The sequence below is a fragment of the Eptesicus fuscus genome, chromosome 16 (genome assembly GCF_027574615.1).
Source record: "Eptesicus fuscus isolate TK198812 chromosome 16, DD_ASM_mEF_20220401, whole genome shotgun sequence".
NCBI classification, from domain to species: domain Eukaryota; kingdom Metazoa; phylum Chordata; class Mammalia; order Chiroptera; family Vespertilionidae; genus Eptesicus; species Eptesicus fuscus.
The window spans coordinates 21,661,439-21,681,254 of NC_072488.1; the positions used below are offsets into that span (position 1 = coordinate 21,661,439).

General features: G+C 35.3%; 1 protein-coding gene across 2 annotated transcripts in view; it reads left to right on the plus strand.

Annotated features, from left to right (window-relative positions):
- EML4 (EMAP like 4) overlaps positions 1-19,816 on the plus strand; it is a 148,635-nt gene that overhangs the window by 81,711 nt on the left and 47,108 nt on the right. For both annotated transcript variants that reach the window (XM_008162201.3, XM_054727897.1), the window contains exons 5-9: positions 70-198; positions 900-925; positions 14,172-14,295; positions 15,479-15,628; positions 18,567-18,636. In XM_008162201.3, coding sequence (XP_008160423.1) covers positions 70-198; positions 900-925; positions 14,172-14,295; positions 15,479-15,628; positions 18,567-18,636 — 499 coding nt within the window. The remainder of the gene's footprint in view (positions 1-69; positions 199-899; positions 926-14,171; positions 14,296-15,478; positions 15,629-18,566; positions 18,637-19,816) is intronic.

Here is a 19,816-nt window from a genome sequence, read left to right on the forward strand (position 1 = left end):
AAACTGTCAATTATATGTCATTGCTACTTATAGAATTTTTTCTCTAAGAAATTAATATGTTTCTTTCAGCATAAAACGACCATCAACAGCTGAAAAGTCACATAATTCCTGGGAAAATTCAGATGATAGTCGTAATAAATTATTGAAGGCAGTTTCAACATCAAAATTAATATCAAAAGTTATAAAAAATACAGACAAGTAAGTATTATACTTTCTCAGTTATATTTGAAAATTAGTAAATATGTGACTATCATGTTTGCATGTACAATTAAGTGCCTGGTTTGAATTATTTTTTTGAAACCTATACTATAGACACAGACATCAGCATGGTGATTACCAGAAGAAAAGAGGAGTGAGTAGAAGGAGGTACAAGAGGGGATAAGGAGGATAACTGGTGATAGAAGGAGACTTGACTTGGGGTGTTGAATACACAAGACAATATACAGATGATGTATTATAGAATTGTACACCTGCAGCCTATATAATTTTATTAACCAATGTCACCCCAATAAATTCAATTAAAAATAAAATAAAAACCTATATTATAATTTATCTCTTTTTTTCTAAGTATATCTTTTTCTTTTAAATGTTCTTAAAAAGACCACGTCTTCCTATTAATGCACCTCAACTCAAATAGTAAACCTCAAAGATCCCATAAGATTGGAGTGTTTTTTATAAATTGTTTCTATGCTTTCACTCTTTATTTGATCTTATGAAATATTCATTATTTTATAAAATAATAGGTTAGTTGAAACCAGTGAGATACCTGAATTTCATTTCTAGAGATTTACTTGGGGTATGGCCTAGGCATTGAAACTTTTACAATTTCTTCAGGTGGTTCGTAATAATGGTGAGCCAAATAAAATTATAAAATAAATGCCTTTGAATTTCTTTTGTAGGCATAAAGATGTCATCATCAACCAAGGTAAAAATTCTTTTTAAAAATATTTACTTTGCTTTTCTATATCAGTTAAATTTTTGCTAATTGATCAGTATATTGACTATTTTCATGCACCGTACTTTATTAGCTCATAGTAATTAAAGAGAAGTGCATTATTATAGTCATTTAAGAAAATGCCCAATTATTATAAGATTAGAGGCCCGGTGCATGAAATTCGTGCACAGGAAGGGGGTCCCCTCAGCTCCGCCTGCACTCTCTCCAATCTGGGAGCCCTCAGGACCTCTGGCTTTTAACCGCTCACCTGTCTGCCAGCCTGATCCCCCTAACTGCTCTCCCATGCCTGCCTGATCGCCTCTAACCTGCTCTACCTTGGCCTTGCCAACATGGCTTTGTCGGGAAGGACATCTGGAAGGTCGTTTGGAAGATGTTCAGTCTAATTAGCATATTACCCTTTTATTAGTATAGATGTCATTTTTGTCTCAACCAGCAAAAATGTCAACCCGTGAAAAAAACAGCCACGGTAAGCGTAAGCTATGCAGTTGATCACCTTTCAATTTAATTTCTTCCTGTATCTCTCTCTATTTAAAAAAAATATTTTATTGATTTTTTTACAGAGAAGAAGGGAAAGGGATAGAGAGTTAGAGACATCGATCAGCTGCCTCCTGCACACCCCCTACTGGGGATGTGCCTGCAACCAAGGTACATACCCTTGACTGGAATCAAATCTGGGACCTTTCAGTCCGCAGGCCGACGCTCTATCCACTGAGCCAAACCGGTCAGGGCTCTTCCTGTATCTCTTAATTTGCCTTTTCATTATTTATACTACCTGACTTTCCTCAAATTACCATATTTCCATAAATGAAATATGGTAATTTGAACTAATGAATTCAACTACTTTTCTAAATATCTTATTTCTGTGAGCTCTGAAGATTCTAGGTCAACAGTAGAAATAAATACATCATTACAAAGAGGTATAAAATACTAAAGGGAATTTCTCTCTTTTTAAAAACAAAAGTTATACTTAGAAAAGCCATTTAAAAGATGGATAAATTTTAACTCATTTTCCTGTCTTGCCAACTTCATTGCAAATAATCACTTATTTATTTTCTTAAATATATTTTTATTGCTTTCATAGAAGAAGGGAGAGGAAAAGAGAGATAGAAACATCAATGATGAGAGAGAATCATTGATCAGCTGCCTCCCGAATGCCCCCTACTGGGGATCAAGCCCGCAACCCGGGCATGTACCCTTGACCAGAATCAAACCCAGGACCCTCCAGTCTGCAGGCTGATGCTCTATCCACTGAGCCAAAGTGGCCAGGGCTCACTTATTTTTTGAAGCTCAGTCTGAAAATATGAATCTAGCAAATCCATTTTTTCTTAAATGTTTTTATATTGTAATTTCTGGCTACTTGCTGTTGTTGGCTTGTTCTGACCAAAAAGGAGAGACTTTCTGTAAATGTGTATTTAATTTCAAAGTAGGTAAGTTTTATACATCAGTTTTATATTCCCCTTAGATTGCCTGCAGATTTAATTGAAGCATGCTCTCTAAATGAAAGCATGTCCTTTTTGTGCATGCTTTTTACACTTCATTTCTGTGTGTCGTAGTTATTTTTATTTTCTGACTGTTACGTTAACCAGATACATTATGATTAACATTTTTGTTGAGATTTAACTTGATTTCTATGAATTTTTACCATCTTTAGTTTCAATAACAGGTGAAATATTTATTTGTAATCTTTGGATTATTTCTTTTTCTTAGAGATTTTAAATGAAGTTGATTTTAGCTTGCATTCTTCACTTTTAGTTAGGTCTTACTTTTTCCCTCTTTTATAGTTAAGTATAGACAAGCAATGGTTGAAATAGTTGAAGGAAATAATGAGATTTTTATTTACGAAGACATGACATTTTTTAAAAACATTTTTTAAAAATAGAAGTAGTGATATGTACTGGAAAGAGCAGTAAATGGAAAATCTCTGTGTTTGGTGTTTAGTCCTGGTTCTTCTAGATAATAGCCTTGTGACCTAGGCAAAATGATAATGTCTCTTAGAATTTTCTTATCTGAGAATAATAACTATAAAGCTTATGTCACATGGCTGCTAAAGGATGAAATAATATACAGGTGTAGGCAAAAGTAGGTTTACAGTTCATATGGAACTAGACATGCAGGTTATGATTTATCACAGTAGCTTTATAAACTGTTTTGTGTACTCACAATTGTAAACCTACTTTTGCTCATCCTCTATATATGAAAGTACTTTAAAAATAGAAGACACCATAACTGTAAAAAGGTGCTGTTATTATTACATGTTTTGCTAAAGAGCTTAAATTTTATAAAATCCTTACAGGATAAATGAGAAAGAACTACCTGCCTTTTTCTCATGTTGAAGTATGTTCTTTGGAAGGAAAAAGGAACTTAAGATTAGTATGTAATAAGTGAATGGTTTGAATTGGTGACAGTTTTCAGTACTATTCAGGTATTTAGGTAAATAAATGTATTTAAAAGGGAAGATTTTTGCTATAGAAGCATCACTAAACAGGGTTTTAATGCCAGTGTCTAGAAAGATTGATGTGATGGAAAACTGGAAAAGATAATAGAAAAATAAGTTCTGTTATAAGAATTTTTTACCTCAAAAAGATTGTCCCAGATGGTGGAATTTAATATCAATTGTTGCTTGCATTTAGATTTTTTTTTTTTAATTTGAGTCAATTCCTTTGCCACTTTAATGAGTTGTATTCTATCTGCAGTGTACTTTTAACACTAGAGTGTATCTTTAGGGAGAACTCTTGTATTTCAGCCTGTTAGGTAGTACAGGCCTGACTGAAATTGAGACAGAATCTATAAAAATCTTTAGAAAGGCGTGGGTAGATTCTAGATAGTTTAAGAATAGGTGGGATAGAAGAGATAAGGAACAGAGGGGGGTCTATGAAGGTTAGCTTGAGCAACTAGGTACGAGGCATCTACTAAAATGACATTTGAGGAAGAGTAGATGTATAGAAAAGAATAAGAGTTTGGTTTTGAACAGTTACACTTAAGTTGTCTATAAGACTTAATCTGCTGTGTAGCAAGCAACATAGTGTACCAAGCATGTCATACTCACAGCCGGCGGGCCGCATGCCTCATTTAAATAAACACGAGTTTGACATGCTTGACTGTAGATGTTTAAACACATGTATTTTGGAGTCCAGAGAGTGGATTCACCATTACTTAGCTTTGTGACTTGAGATTACTACTTATTTTTGTGGGGGGAGAGGTATTAACCTTTTGCACTCGGATGTCGAGTGTGACTCGACACGGTTAGCATCGGTAGCAGGAATCGAGAAAAAAGCAAGCGAGTGCAAAGGGCTAATCCTCACCTGAGGATAGTTTTCCCCATTGATTTTTAGGGAAAGTGAAAGGAAGGTGGAGAGGCAGACAGGGAGACACATGGATTGGTTGCCTCTTGCCCACACCCCAACTGAGGCCAGGGATGGAGCCTGCAACCAAGGTACATGCCCTTGACTGGAATTGAACCCAGGACCCTTTAGTCCACAGGCCAACGCTCTATCCAGTAAGCCATTTTCTTAAGTTTTTTGTTTTCTCATGAGACAATAATAAATCCTAAATGATTATTATGAAGGTAATAAAGTGTTTAAACATATAGTACCTGGCACATCATATCAAGTAAATTTCAGTTGTTAAATCCTTGCACTAAAATGTGTTGTAAGATGAAAAAATGACCATTAAATAGATGACCTTCATTTGATAAAATTGTAGATATATTTTTAAAGTTTGGTATTCATTTTGAATAGCATATTTCACAGCACATTTACTTACACCTTAGGTATTAATCCAAAATATGTGTTATTTTTGGACTATCTTTAAAATATGATTTATTGATTTCTTTAGCTCTTTTTGACAATGACAAGTGTGACTTGCTCCAAGCCATCTGTTTTGATTTGGGAAGAAGCCTATTTATATTTGATACATTTAGGTGAGTGATAGCAGAGAAAATTTTACTTCGAAGGCCTGAATCCTTCAGCCACAGCAGAGTGGTAGGAGAAGAGCTGTATGTAAGCTGCATGTTCTGATCAGCACTTAGGCGAAGGAAGGAAACCATGCATGAAGGCACTGGGAGATGCAATGAGATGTACACAGGGCAATCTCTGAAGCTAGGTGTGTGTGGAAGGACAGGTTAAACCACTGAAAAGAGGCTCTTACTGATTTAGATCTTTATCTACACTCAAATCCCAGAAGCCTAAACACTTTCATTGCTATTTCTGGCACATTCTGCTCCCATCACAAGAGAAATAAAGACTTAGCACCTCAAGTTAAACTGAAGAAATTTTCCTGTGGGACTATTTATTGTTAGATGTAGCAGTTAGGTTTCTAGTACAATACCTATTCATTTGGTAAGTTATTGATTAGAAAGCTTTTGAGCTAACTTTTATAAAATTATTGGGGAAAATAGATAATAATCTGACAAATTTTGTAATAAGCAAAATGAATACAGCCTATAAGCTCATCCTTATAATGGTTATCAAGTCTATTACATTTTTTAAATATGGAAAATAAGTTTCACATGTCCTCATTTTAAGGCAAAAACCTGAATGCCCTCAAGTTACTGCTATTGCTGTGTGTTTTTTCAGGCTTTGATAATCTTTAATCATTTTCCCTGTATAGCATCTTAGCACATAATTAATTGTCTGATCATGTTAAGAACCTGAATGACTCAGATTCCTACTGGAGAGAAATCTGCTTAATTGAGGAAAAGGGAACTCATCAACCACCAAATCACACGCTTCCTCTTATAGTTTCACTGCTCTAAGATGAGATTCATTCTTGCTTAATTGTCAAATCATGCAGTGATATCCTAGTTACAGGTGTATGTAGCAGGAAGAATAGTTGTTATATTTTAGAAAATTGAGACGTAAATTGACAATTTATTAGCTACTAAACTGCCTGTCTAAAAATGGCTTCAGATGAAAAGTACAAGTCATTTTGAAATACATAATTGTCTAAATGCCTTTGGTAATTTGTTGTAGCCACACAGTTCAAATAATCTAAAAATCATTTATAAAATTGGAAAAAGAAAACTCTTAAGTAATCTTGTAATTTTAAAAGCTATTCCAGTTCTGAGGTGTTTCTTTATTCTTTATCAAATACACTTTTTTAAAATAATTCTTTATTGTTGAAAGTATTACATATGTTCTCCCTTTTCCCCCATTGACCTCCTCCAGCCTGCCCCTGCCCTCCACACCCCAGGCCTTCAGCACCCTATTGTCTGTGTCCATAGGTTATGCATATATGCATACAAGGGTTTTGGTTGATTACCAACCATCCTCCCCCACCTTCCCTCTGAGATTCCGCACTCTGTTCCATGCTTCCATGTCTCGGGATCCACTCCATTTATCCATTTATTTTGTTACTTAGATTCCACATATGAGTGCAATCATGTGATACTTGTCTTTTCCTGACTGACTTACTTCACATGTGTCATGCTAAGTGAAATCAGATACACATTTTAAACATTCATTTAACAAATACTTAGTTAACAAGTGCTTATTTTGTCAAGACCTATCCTAGGCACTCCAGGATTCAGCAGTTACAATGTCTGAACTTTGTGAGACTTATATTTTGCATGAGCAGAGAAATCTGGAAGTACATGAGCCCTAAGGCAAGATATTTCTTGCTGTGTTAAGAATCAGCAAGGAGATCATTGATTGTAGTGTGCATACAATTTTGTACTTATTACATTTATAAAATACTGATTGATTCTAAAGAACAGAAGCTTCATTAGGCACCTCATTTAGGAAAGGGAAGCAAAGTGGTATAGAGGAAAGAGCGTAAGCATGAGACCTAGTTAGTGGTAAAGTGACCTGTACCACCGAAGTTTAAAGAATCAGAATCCTATAATGATTAAAATTATGAGTGTAAATTGAGGAGAAGCTCAAAATTCCATTTGCCAAAAGAAATTATTTAAAAACATGAAACATTGTTCATCTGATAATTTTTTTCTTGTAACTGAGACTTTGGACCTCAGTTCCTTCTATACTAGACAGCACTAAGAGTCTCTAATAACTTTTGAAAGTTCTTTCTTGCAGCAAATAGAAAATGGAGAACAACTCCCTCCCCCCCTCCCTCCCCCCCCCCATTCCTTCACTAACTTGTTTTAAAGAATTTGAATACAGGTGCTTTTGTTCAGTGCCTTGTGTTGTTTTCTGACCTGTTGGCTCCAGGCATTCTGTCCAAAGACCTGATCATACTTCTGTAAATTGAGCATTGTATCTGAAAGAATAACTAAAACTTATCTATAAGGTATATAGGCTAATAGTCCTACTGACACTGTCGATATATTGTTACCTATTGTGAGGGAGTATATTCTCACCTGCTATGAGGGTGTACAGTTTGAAACAAACAAACAAACAAAAAGTCAAAAAGCCCTTAACTGAGCTGAGATGGTACCCAAAATTTTGCAATTTCAGAATTAAGGAAAAAGGGTGCTTGCTTTAAGTCTTTTTAGTTTATTGAATAGCAGGAAAGAAAGACATGGAACCAAATATTGCATTTCAAAAAAAAATACTTCTAAAACTTAGATATTGGGCCTCTTAAAATGGGCTAAATAAACATTACTTAGATCCCTAGGTCTGGGCTTGTCCAAGTATTCTCTATATTTTAAAAGAGATAAAAAAGAACATGTTTTCTCCATTAGAGATTTTTTAAAAGCCCTGTAAAAGCACAGGTCTGATTTCTTGATGTTGTTGGTAACAATCTTCTAGATTAAAATATGTTTAAAGGCTCTCCAATTATTTTTTTAATATAAACTGTCCCAACATTTAATAATGTGTTCTTAAAATTCTTTTTCCTTATTTTTAATTGAGAAAAAAGCCCCAACTGCTCGCCCTTTGGACATGGGAAATAATGACTTTTCATAAGAGAACATCCTAGTCTTATGCATATTTATTTTATTCTGATTGAAAACTTTTCACCCATACCATATTTCACAACTATAAGCATATGTTTTAAAAAAAAATCTAAACTAGGAAATGTATTTAATCAGAAAATCTTCATTCCTAAAGCATGTCAATTAACTAAGATAACATAGTTAAAAATCCATTTTGTCCAGAAATGGCAATTAGACTTTATGATGTGTTGCTCACTGTAACAATTACTATTTTCCTGAAGCACTTTGAAAATAATTTTGAAACTTGTGATCAGGCTTAGTATAAAGAGGTACAGTTGATCAGTGACATATACCAAGATTGGGAGAAAAGGCAAAGTAAAATAAATCATGTGGCACATTCCTGAACTATACTTATAATTGGTTCCTCTGGAACTGTTTCACCAAAAATATTATTTTGAGTATTTCTTTTAATAATGCTTTTTAAATGTTTTAAAGATTGTGAAATATTTTAATCTTTCTGAAATGTATGCAAATAATATATAGCTAGCCCCTATATAGTGACCACCCAGATCTATTAGATCTTTATATTTTGCTTTGTTTGACTCAGACTGCAGGGATTTGTTTGTTGTTGTTTTTTGTGTTTTGTTTTGTTTAGAAATAAAGCATTTAAGGTGAAGTTGAAGCCTCTCCTTAATCCTGTTTCATTAAAATTTCATGTACAGGTTTTTATTATCTCCCTGTGAGCTCCTGATTCTCTTTCTACTGTACTGAATTGAGAAAGAGCTAGAAGGGATAAATATTTTGACATCTAGGAGAAGTCAATGGGGGAGGGGGGGGGGGAAAGGAGACATATAAAATACATTAAACAATAATGAACTTAAATTTTTTAAAAAAGCTTAAAAAAATGAATATCATAATAATAGCCTCTTGCAAATCCCAGGGAATCTTTTGTGAGAGGAAACAAAAAACTCAAGGACACATCTTTCTGTTTTTAAAACCACTTTTTCAATTGACTTTTTGAAAAACGAGAATCAGCATGTGCACAAGCGATGGATTTGTTTATTTATGAGCGCTGATGCCTTTGCCAGGAAGTTCTCAGGGCGTTCTCACCACAGCAGTGGTCCAGCAAGCCCTGGTTTTCTGTAACAAGTGAAAAGGATGTGCAAGACGCATAGGGCTGACTGTGCAGAATGCTGAGCGCTTGGTAAACTGAATCCAACCTCAAGGAGGAAAACAGTAACCTTTCCTGTAGCAGAAACACCACCAAGGTGGAAAGGTTCTCCCCTGTCATGTCCATGTAACTTGTGATTAGTTATCTTTATATTATGAGACAAAGAGAATGTTAATAAAGAAATAAGACTGAATAGTTTTTAACATAAAAAAATGTTTTGACATCTGAAGTTTATTTTTTTAAATTTCTTTAGAAAAATTTAATACAACTTGGTATATGCTGATGTAATGAACATTTTTTTTCATTTAGTGCTTAAAATAACTTTTTGAGCATTTAAATGAGTGATCTGAGAGAATTTTTAAAATACAACCATATTTTGCTTTAGTTCAGGGAAATTTTCAGCAGTTTAGCCAGTGTTTAGAAGTTTTATGTGTTTATATTGTTGGAATAGACTTCTTTTCTATCTTTTCCCAAAGAAAGACTTTTCCAGGCAGTAAAGATAATCTAAAATGCTTAAGCAAGCTCCCATATCTGATATTTTCAAGTAATTTTTATGATAATCACAGTTGTAAACAAAACACCAAAGAGAAATCTGATTAAAGGAGGTTTAGATTTAAGAAAGTAGTTAACTGCAACTTGACTTATTACAGTAATTAGTATGAGAGTTGATTAGATGTGTAAGACTTGTTTATGCCTGTGTTGTCAGCTCCTAAGGGGCTGGGTTCACATCTTTTATATCTTTATTATGCATACTCATCACCACCTCACTCCCCGTAATTAAGAATTCAGTAAAACTTACTAGCCAGTAGAACTCTGCCTATAGAACAAAGAAAATTAAGGTAGAATTTCAGTACTTGGTCAAAAATAACTATATAACATTTGGCAAGCACCACAAATAGGAATTTTTGAAATCTTTAAAAAGGATTAATAAGATTTGTTTATATTCCTCTTAATTCACCTCTCCCTTTTAAAATTTGTTTATTTTGTGACCAACTTTTACAGCTAGACCTTGGAAAGGGGTGAAATTTAGACTTTATGATAGGACAAATCAAATTCCTAGTTAGAGTCCAAATATACTTACAGATTACACTGTTTCATTGGAATTTTAAAATGTTAAATCATTACTACCATATAGCTGGGTCATTAACGGATTTGAAATTTTATGCTTGAAAAATATATTCTTTTTAAGAAAGTATTTTAGCCTGCCTAAAATGATCTTTGTCACAGCTACTGTAACATTGTAATCAATATTTCTAACATCCTATATAATAAAAGCCTAATATGCAAATTGTCTCCTCAACTGGGAGTTTGACCAGGGGGCAGGGCCAGCCGGCCAACTGCCCGCAGCTCCTCCCCCTGACCAGCCCCGCCCTGGCCAGTGGGGGCGCAGGCAGTGGGGAGGGGGAAGGGAAGCCCTGGCCTGCAGCCGGCAGCCACTAGGGAGCCTACCCATGCACGAATTTCGTGCATTGGGCCTCTAGTCTTGTTTATAAGTCTGTTGTTTAGCTCTCTGATTTTGGGGACTGTAACTGTTAATATCAGAGACAAAGCTCAAACTAAAGAATCTTTAATTTTCTGTTTATTGATATTAGGTAGTGTCACACTCTACAACTATATTTTAGTTCAAGGTAAAATGCAAATTCTAGTTTTGATGGACTTTTTAGTTCTAAAGATTGTTTAAAAAATATTTTAATGGATTCTGAAAGTGAAAATTTGGGGGAGAATGATGCTTTAAATTGTAAGCATTCCCAAAGTTCAGAAGGCTGGTTGTTTCTTTGTTTGTTTGTTAAATTTATAAACCCAGAAATAGGGCAAGATGTGAAAAAAATACCTGGAGGAACTGATCATGGAGCAGAGCTATCCAGTAATAACTTCCTTTTCCACTCGGTCTGAAGTTTTCCTTTCACTTTTTCACAATCTGTGAAAGATTAATAAATTTTGATTAAAGTCTTTTAAATGTATAAGCAACTTTAATAATCAGTTATGTACATCATTAGGAATCATTTTAGCAAAACTTTTCTCAGAACACTGGAGGTAATATCCCATAGGATTTGGATTAGGGAATTTGGAGCACTTTGAGGGACAGGACAGACTAGGGAAAATGCTAAGGTAGAAGGTTAACAAAACCTGAGGAGGCTGAAGAGGAAGTGCTGGGGTGGTGTGAGAAGAACATAGAAAGGAAAGTGTAGCATCAAGCATTTCAAAATTTTAACTAGCATTCACTCTTCTCAAAGATAATAGAGCAGAAACATCACCTTCCTCTTCTGTTTCCTACTGTTGGGATTCAGAGCTCAAGCTAATATTATTTGAAATATAAGTAAGCTGTATTGTCAGGTAATTGGACTTCTTTGGACTAGCCTGAGGACCTTACTGAAAGATTCGGAGTGGGCCGGCATCACGCACCTATGACATGAGGCCATGATATATCAAAAGAGATTTTATTCCAGGCACGTGGGTGCGGTGAGCTGAGACCGAGAAAGGCATCAGCCAAGAGAGCAGGGAGAGAGAGGTTTTTATTAATTTTTGCTGGCTGTAAGCTGCTCTGCTGACGTAAGAGTCCGGTCCGTCCTTGATTCCTCCCAGCGTCAGATGGCTAGTGGTTATCTGGGCTATGCGGGGCTCAAGGCTGCAAGCTTTCTGCAAGATATCTGCTAAGCACAGTAAGTTTTCTCTGCCCCGTTTCATTCTCTTTAGCCCTTTCACTTACCATTTGTGTGAACAATACTGTCCAATAGAAACATATATATAAAAAATAAATAAAGTAAAAAAATAAAATGTTCTAGTAGCCACATTTTAAAAAGTAAAAGGAACACAGGTAAGATAAAGTTTAGTTTATTTATCCCAGTTTATCATTCATTCAGTATGTTTCCCAAGTTCTACATAATACACAAAATTTTGGAAAACAATCTAAAAACTCATTTGAGCTCTCTGAGCCTTAGTTTCCCCTCTGTAAAAGTGGGACTGGAAGTAGGTGAGCTCTAAGATTTCTTTCAGTTCCAACATTATATGTGTCTAGAGAAATGAACTAATGGTGTTTATGGTATTTTTATTAACACTATTCCACAGAATTTCTAGGTAGGTAATTCCTTTACTTTTACTTAGTTGCTAGTGCTGCTTGAAAGTTGGTAAAGAAATCAGTATGGTATTCTGTTAGCAAAGGTGAGCGTTTTTGTTTTGATTTGTTTTGTTTTTTTCTTTTATACTATCCTAAACCTATTCCCTTTGCTGGACATACAATCTACTCTAAGAGGTGATAGAAGCATCTATTAAATGCTTTCTTTTTTATTCAGAAAGCATTTATGATATACACATGTGATCAAAGATTCTGGGAGAAATTCACGCCCTAACCGGTTTAGCTCAGTGGATAGAGCGTCGGCCAGCGGACTGGAGGGTCCCAGGTTCAATTTGGGTCAAGGACATGTACCTTGGTTGCGGGCACATCCCCAGTGGGAGGTGTGCAGGAGGCAGCTGATCGATCTTTCTCTCTCATCGATGTTTCTAACACTCTATCCCTCTCCCTTCCTCTCTGTAAAAAATCAATAAAATATATATCTTTTTAAAAATTTAAGAACAATTGCAAATTATATAACAAATTCACATTGATAAGAAAGCAAACTGTGGTGGGTGGGGCGACAGACAAGGAAATACAGATAAGGATGGTTGCAGAAGGGAAATAGTTGAAGCTAGTAATCATTTAGTTATCAAAGTTCAGCTCTGCTAAAAATCACCAGGAAGCAGAGCCCACTCTTAGATTCAGAAGTAATAAAGACATACATCATGTGGTGTTAAAATCGTGGCGTGGGAGGTGTTGGCCTGTTCTTAGATCTGAGAGGCTGAGCACACTGTGAGTAATAATAATAAAAATAACTTGAACTTCTCACCCATAACAAGCATAATTTTTAAATATGACTCTGAAGAAATACTTGTAGACTTTCAGCAAAGTAATGTATCTTTCCTTCTTCGGTTTGCATTATGTAAAGTATTGAAGTATTATGTACTCTTCTCCTTAGCAGTGTAGGTCATTATTAGAGGTCCTAAGGTTGTATCAGCCTCTGGTTGATGACCACATTTTCAGTCTGTGTCCGCACAACTTGACAAGTGATAGACACTTCCTATGCTTTGTACTCAGTCCCTTATTTTCTCCTCCTCTTTAGGTTCTTTTGTAACTATTTTGTACCCACTGTCAACATGTATTAAACCTATCTGTATGTAGGTAGGAATACTGGGGCTTTTTGGTGTCGTCTTTTTTTTTTTTTTTTTTTAAGGCATAAGTAATAATTTCATCTGTTTAATTAAGTGAAATATTGTTCCACTTGTAAAAGGTTTATAATAAAGATTGATTTGATTCTGGAGTTGTCTTTTTGATATTTTTAGTTTTAGACTATTGTAGATCTTATAAACAGCCATTGGTTTATGAAATAAAAGATGTTTTAGAACCTAGGCTGTTAATTAGAAACTGTTTTCTGGCATTGTCTTTAAAATGTTATTTATAATAATAACAGCATAATATGCTAATTAGACTGGACATCCTTCCGGACAACCTCCGGATGAAGCCAGGGCTGTGAAGGCTGCGGCTGTGAGGGCCGAGCCCCTTGCACGAATTTTATGCATTGGGTCTCTAGTTGTATTATAGTAGAATTTAATTGCTTAGACCCAGGGCTGCTTGTAGGCCCAATTGTGCAGTGAGGGACATTGGTCATCTTTTCCCTTCCAGCTCTTCTCACAGCCTGTATAGCAGAGCTCTGAGTCTTTCTCCCCATCCTGACTTATGAGGGTATTTGACGCCTCTCCTTCTGGAATGTTCTGAGACTGTATTTTTTGTAAGTCATTAAATCATCAGTAGGTTGATCAAATAGTGTGGTAGACATGGTTGTTGTCTACCTTTGATAATCTCTTTCTTCTTTTCAACTGTTAAATAAACTTCCATGACAAAATTATTTTCTTTTGCATTTTTCTACTTCAACCTTCCTGGCCTTGTTGAAATGTGTCAACTTACACACATAAATATTTTAATTATGAAAATAGTTACTCTCATTTAAGGAAAAAAATAGTTTTTTCTTACAATGTTTTGGTCTAGATTTTTATACACAAAAACAATGATGTATAATAAGACTAGAACTCTAAAGTAGCTATTTTTATCATATTACATTAATCACTTTTCTGTGGTTATTCAGAAAAGACATCTCTGATTTAATTTTTGTCTTGTGTTTCAACAGAAGGAGACTATGTTAAAATGTTTATGCGAGGTCGGCCAATTACAATGTTTATTCCTTCTGATGTTGACAACTATGATGACATCAGAACAGAACTGCCTCCTGAGAAGCTCAAACTGGAGTGGGTGTATCCTTTTTTACCGTGACAGCAAATTCTCTGGCTTCATTTAAGAAAATTAGTTTACCTAACCTCTATCAAAATGATTTTTATATCAGAAAGTAAATGTAATAAGCTTACCAACCTCTGATCCTTTTACATGTTTTATATATTTTGCTGTTAGCAATTTAAAATTCACCAAAATTAATGTCTTTGAATAGGACAAGCAATATTTTAGATCATTATGGTAGGTTTTTGTGATATGATAGCAAAGGCATTAGACTGAAATTGGAAGACTAGTGTTTGAGTCATGGCTCTGCCACTAACCCCCAGTAAAACTTACTTTCTTTGCTTGAAAAAGAGGTTCATAACCCCTACCTCACAGGTCTGTTGTGAGAATTAAATAAGAAAACGTCAGTTAAGTATTTTGTAACCTAGGAAATACGAATTAAGAGCTCAAATTAACAAGGTTGCTTTTAATTCCAGAATTAACTTCTGTTCTTAGCCAGACTTTTTAAAAAATGACTATATGCAGCAGAGCTCTCCTAATTTCACTTAGAAATTCTCCCTTCTCTCAGAGCGTCTAAGAAACTCACAGTGAAGCAGAAGGGAGCTAATAGTTTGAACTCTGCTTTCTGTCTCTGTTCTCCTACATCCTCTTTCCTCACCCCTTGAATCATTCCCTCCTTTTGGCAGAAATTAGCTTGGGAAATCTCTCCAATCCTATAATTCTGTACAACTGTTTACCATATACTCTGCCTACCAAACTGTGCCTGACAATCTCTGCTTTATCATTTAGGTCAAGCATAAATGTCACTTTCTCAGATAGCCCTTCTTTTGATCCCTCTTTTTCTCTCCATTTAAATTAGGTCCTTTTATTCTTCTACCGTGCTGTTATTTCCCCCCACAATTTCTAACGATATCATTGGTGTTTGTTTTTGTCATTTTTGCCAGAGCCTAAGCTCCAGGGACATAGGCCTCACATAGGTTTGTATATTTAGCTCTGTGCCTGACACATCAGGAACTCAATCTATATTTGTCCGTTAAATGGGGAAATTAAGACTCAAGTACACTGGCAAACATGAGTTTTCAAATTCCAATCCAGTCCTCTTTACATTATACCTTTCTGATATCTTTATGTATCCTTGAAAAAAATGTTAATTTAACACCTTGAATATTATGCTTGTTTAAAACCTTGACTCTTTCTTTTAAGATATGGTTATCGAGGAAAGGACTGTCGAGCTAATGTTTACCTTCTTCCTACCGGGGAAATAGTTTATTTCATAGCATCAGTAGTAGTACTATTTAATTATGAGGAGAGAACTCAACGGCACTACCTGGGTCATACAGACTGTGTGAAATGGTTGGTATCATTTAACATTGTTCGTTTTTTAATTTCATGCTCTCATTTTTGTTTCTTGGAGTTTTAAAAATCTTGGTTTTATTGGAAATGATTTCTTGTGGACACCTCAGAATTTAAGGATATTACGGGCATTGCCTTTTAGAAAGAGTGGAAGGAAGGGAGAGAAGGGGCGAGAGAGAGAAACATCAGTGTGTGAGAGAAATATCGATTGGTTGCCTCCCGAACAAGCCCTGACTGGGCCAGGGGATCAAACCTGCAACCCAGATTCATGCCCTTCCTCTCTAAAAATCAATTAAAAAATATATTTTTTAAAAACAGATCCATTGTTAGTTTTTTGAGGAAACTCCATACTGTTTTCCACAGTGGCTGCACCAGTCTGCATTCCCACCAACAGTGCACTAGGTTCCCTTTTCCCCACATCCCTTCCAGCTCCTGTCGTTTGCTGATTTATTGATAGTAGCCATTCTGATAGGTGGTAGGTGATACCTCATTGTAGTTTTAATTTGCATTTCTCTGATGATTAGTGACGTTGAGCATTTTTTCATATGTCTATTGGCCATGTATATGTACTCTTTGGAGAAGTGTCTATTCAGGTCCTTTGCCCATTTTTAATTGTATTGTTTGTCTTCCTGGTGTTGATCTGTATTGGTTCTTTTATATATATTGAAATTAACCCCTTATGAGATGAATCATTGGTGAATATCTTCTCCCATATCGTGGGTTCCCTTTTTGTTTTGTTGAGGGTTTATTTTCCTGTACAGAAGCTTTTTAGTTTGATGTAGTCCCATTTATTTATTTTTTCCTATATTTCCTTCAGAAGAATATCAGCAAAATAATGCTCTGAGAGATGCCTGCAATTTATTGCCTTATGTCTTTTATCCATTTTTTATTTTTTCTTGTGTATGGTGTAAGTTGATGGTCTAGTTGCACTATTTTGCATGTAACTGTCCAATTTTCTCAACATCATTTATTGAAGAGACTGTTTGTACTCCACTGCATGCTCTTGCCTCCTTTGTCAAATATTAATTAACCATAAAGGCATGGGTTGATTTGTGGGTTCTCTGTTCTGTTTAGTTTATCTATATGCCTGTTCTTGCGCCAGTACCGGGCAGTTTAGATTACGGTGGCTTTGTAGTGTAGTTTGAAATCTGGTATTGTGACCCTCCAACTTTGTTCTTGCTACTCAAGATTGCTGAGGCTATTTGGGGCTTTTATGGTTCCAAATAAATGTTCGGAATATTTGTTCTAGATCTGTGAAATATGTCATTGGTATATTAATAGGAATTACGTTGAATCTATATAGATTGCTTTGAGTAATATGAACATTTTAATGATGTTAATTCTTCCGATCCATGAATATGGTATATGCTTCTACTTGTTGCATTTTCCTCTGTTTTTTTCGTGTCCTTTAGTTTTCCGAGTACAGACAGGTCTTATACCTCATTGGTTAAGTTTATTCCTAGGTACCTTCTTTTTTGTTGTTGCAATTGTAAATAGGATTTTTTTTAGTTTCTGAGAGTGTTATTGGTGTATAAAAATGCCACCGATTTCTGAATATTAATTTTGTATCCTGCTACTTTGCCAACTTCATTTATTAGATGTAGTAGTTTTTTGGTGGATTATTTAGGGTTTTCTATGTATAATATGTCACCTGTGAATAATGACAATTTTAGTACCTCCTTTCTAATTTGGATGCCTTTTATTTCTTCTTCTTATCTGATTGCTGTGGCTAGGACTTCCAGCACTATGTTGAATAAGAGTAGTGAAAGTGGACATCCTTGTCTTGTTTCTGATCTTGAGAGAAATGCTTTTAGTTTTTGCCCATTGAGCGTTATATTGGCTGTAGAGTTTTTATAGATGGCATTTATTATTATGTTGAGGCGTGATCCCTATATTCCCACCTACTGAGAGTTTTTATCATAAAGGGTCCTGGATTTTATCAAATGCTTTTTTTATATCTGTTGATATGATCAGTGATTCTTATCTTTCATTTTGTTTATGTGATGTATCACATGTATGGATTTGTGTGGGTTATTTTGGCTCTCCTTTTGTAATTGGGTCTTGATTGTTATTGTCCCATTTGTGGGTGGAATCTCTCCTCAGGCTGGCTGACTATGAGGCTAACTCCCGCCCATATCATGCTAGCTATTGAACAGGTACTAAGTTGCGGGTTTGCTCTCCAGTCAGGGTGCGTACAGGAGACAACCAATTGATGTTTCTCTCTCATATCAATGTTTCTCTCTCTCTCCCTCCCTCCTTCTCAGTCTCAAGGTGGTTTCTGCCCTTCCTTGTTTAAAAGCCTCCTCTTCAACTGGTCTTTAGTTGGTAATTCAGGGTGAATGTTCCCCAGTTTAGCTTTATTTCCAGTTTGGTGCAAGAAAAATCCACATACTCAGCCACCATCTTGAAACCCTTAATGCTCATGTTTTAATAGATTAAGATTACAATGCATTATGCATTTTCACTGTATTAAACCCATGTGAAATATGTATATGTACATAGGTGCAGACCTAGAAAGGAACTTGGACATATGAAAACAATTTAGGTGGAGAAATTAAGCAAAAAACAAAACAACTCATAGTCACAGGCAACATAACAGCATGGTGATTACTAGAGGGGAAAGAAGGGTGCGTAGGTAGAAGGGGGGAAAAAAAGAAAAGTTTAATTTATTAAGCCACAATTATGAATAAATATTTTCTTCAGATTTAGTGTTTTGTTAATTTGTCAAGTTTAATAAAGAAAGAAGTACAGCTAGAAACTTAGAAAAGAAATCTTTTTATACTTGATTTTTATTTGATTTGTTAAAGAAAAAGAAATAGGTCACTGGGAGATTTTTTAATGATTAAAAAACTGTTTGAAAAATGTTGATACTAAGGCATATTTCTGGCTGTTGCGTATGATTCCTGTATTTAAAATTGTTGTTAATACTGCTTTTCAGCCTTGCTATACATCCTGACAAAATTAGGATTGCAACTGGACAGATAGCTGGAGTGGATAAAGATGGAAGGGTGAGTGTCTCAGTTTTATGCCTTCTGTGCCTAGTGACATTACTACTAGAATGGGATTGATGACAACTTTTAATCTCAATTTACTCTTCTAAAATGTAACTATTATTTCTAGTATAAGCAAGGAAAAAAATATTAGAATGTAAAAACATTCTAAAAACCAAAAGAGAATTATACTACTTAAATATTTTTTTCTAAAAATCAAGTCTTCTCGCCCAACCAGCGTGGCTCAGTGGTTGAGCATCGACCTATGAACCAGGAGGTAATGGTTCGATTCCCGGTCAGAGCATACGCCCGGGTTACGGGCTCGATCCCCAGTGTGGGGTGTTCAGGAGGCAGCTGATCAGTGATTTTCTAATCATTGATTCTCTCTCTTCCTCTCCTGATTTTAAAAAAAACCATACACACAAAGAAACAAGTGTGCTCCTTAAGGAAACTACTTACTTTTAAAAATGGGAATACTGATAAGATTGTTAACTTACATATTTTTTATATATTTTTATTGAATTCAGAGAGGAAGGGAGAGGAAGAGAGAGAGAGAAACATAAATGATGAGCGAGAATCATTAATTGGCTGCCTCCTGCACACCCCCTACCAGGGACCAAACCCACATCCTAGGCATGTGGCCTGACCAGGAATCAAACCGTGACCTCCTGTGTTCATAGGTCAAGGCTCAACCACTGAGCCATGGCGGCTGGGCGTTATATATATTTTTTAACATAGAATAAGTTATCAGTGTTTGCTATAGGTACTGCAATTTCCCTAAATTAATTTTATATATGAGTAGCGCTGATAATACTTGAAAATTTTTAGTTGCTATTCAGTTTTACTAAATAGGCTTAAATAACAAATCCCTTATTTGTTAGGATCAACAGTGAATATTAATGATGACTGATTAGAAGTATATGTCTGTGCTCATGGCATTCTCTGGCTTGTTTCTTTCATGAAAAGGACTTGGAGGGATTATATTTGAAGACTTATAAGACCCCTTCCAGTTCCAGATTATGTTTTAAGAACTGTTAGCTTAGCAGTTTATTGAGCACTGATTTTAAAAAGTATTCTTTTCCTAAGAATAAAGGTAATGCTAAAAGCAGGATATCCAGAGCAAATTTTTCTGGGTTTGAATCCTAACTCCACCTTTTAATAGCTGTGTAATTTTGGACAAGTTATTTAAATCTCTATA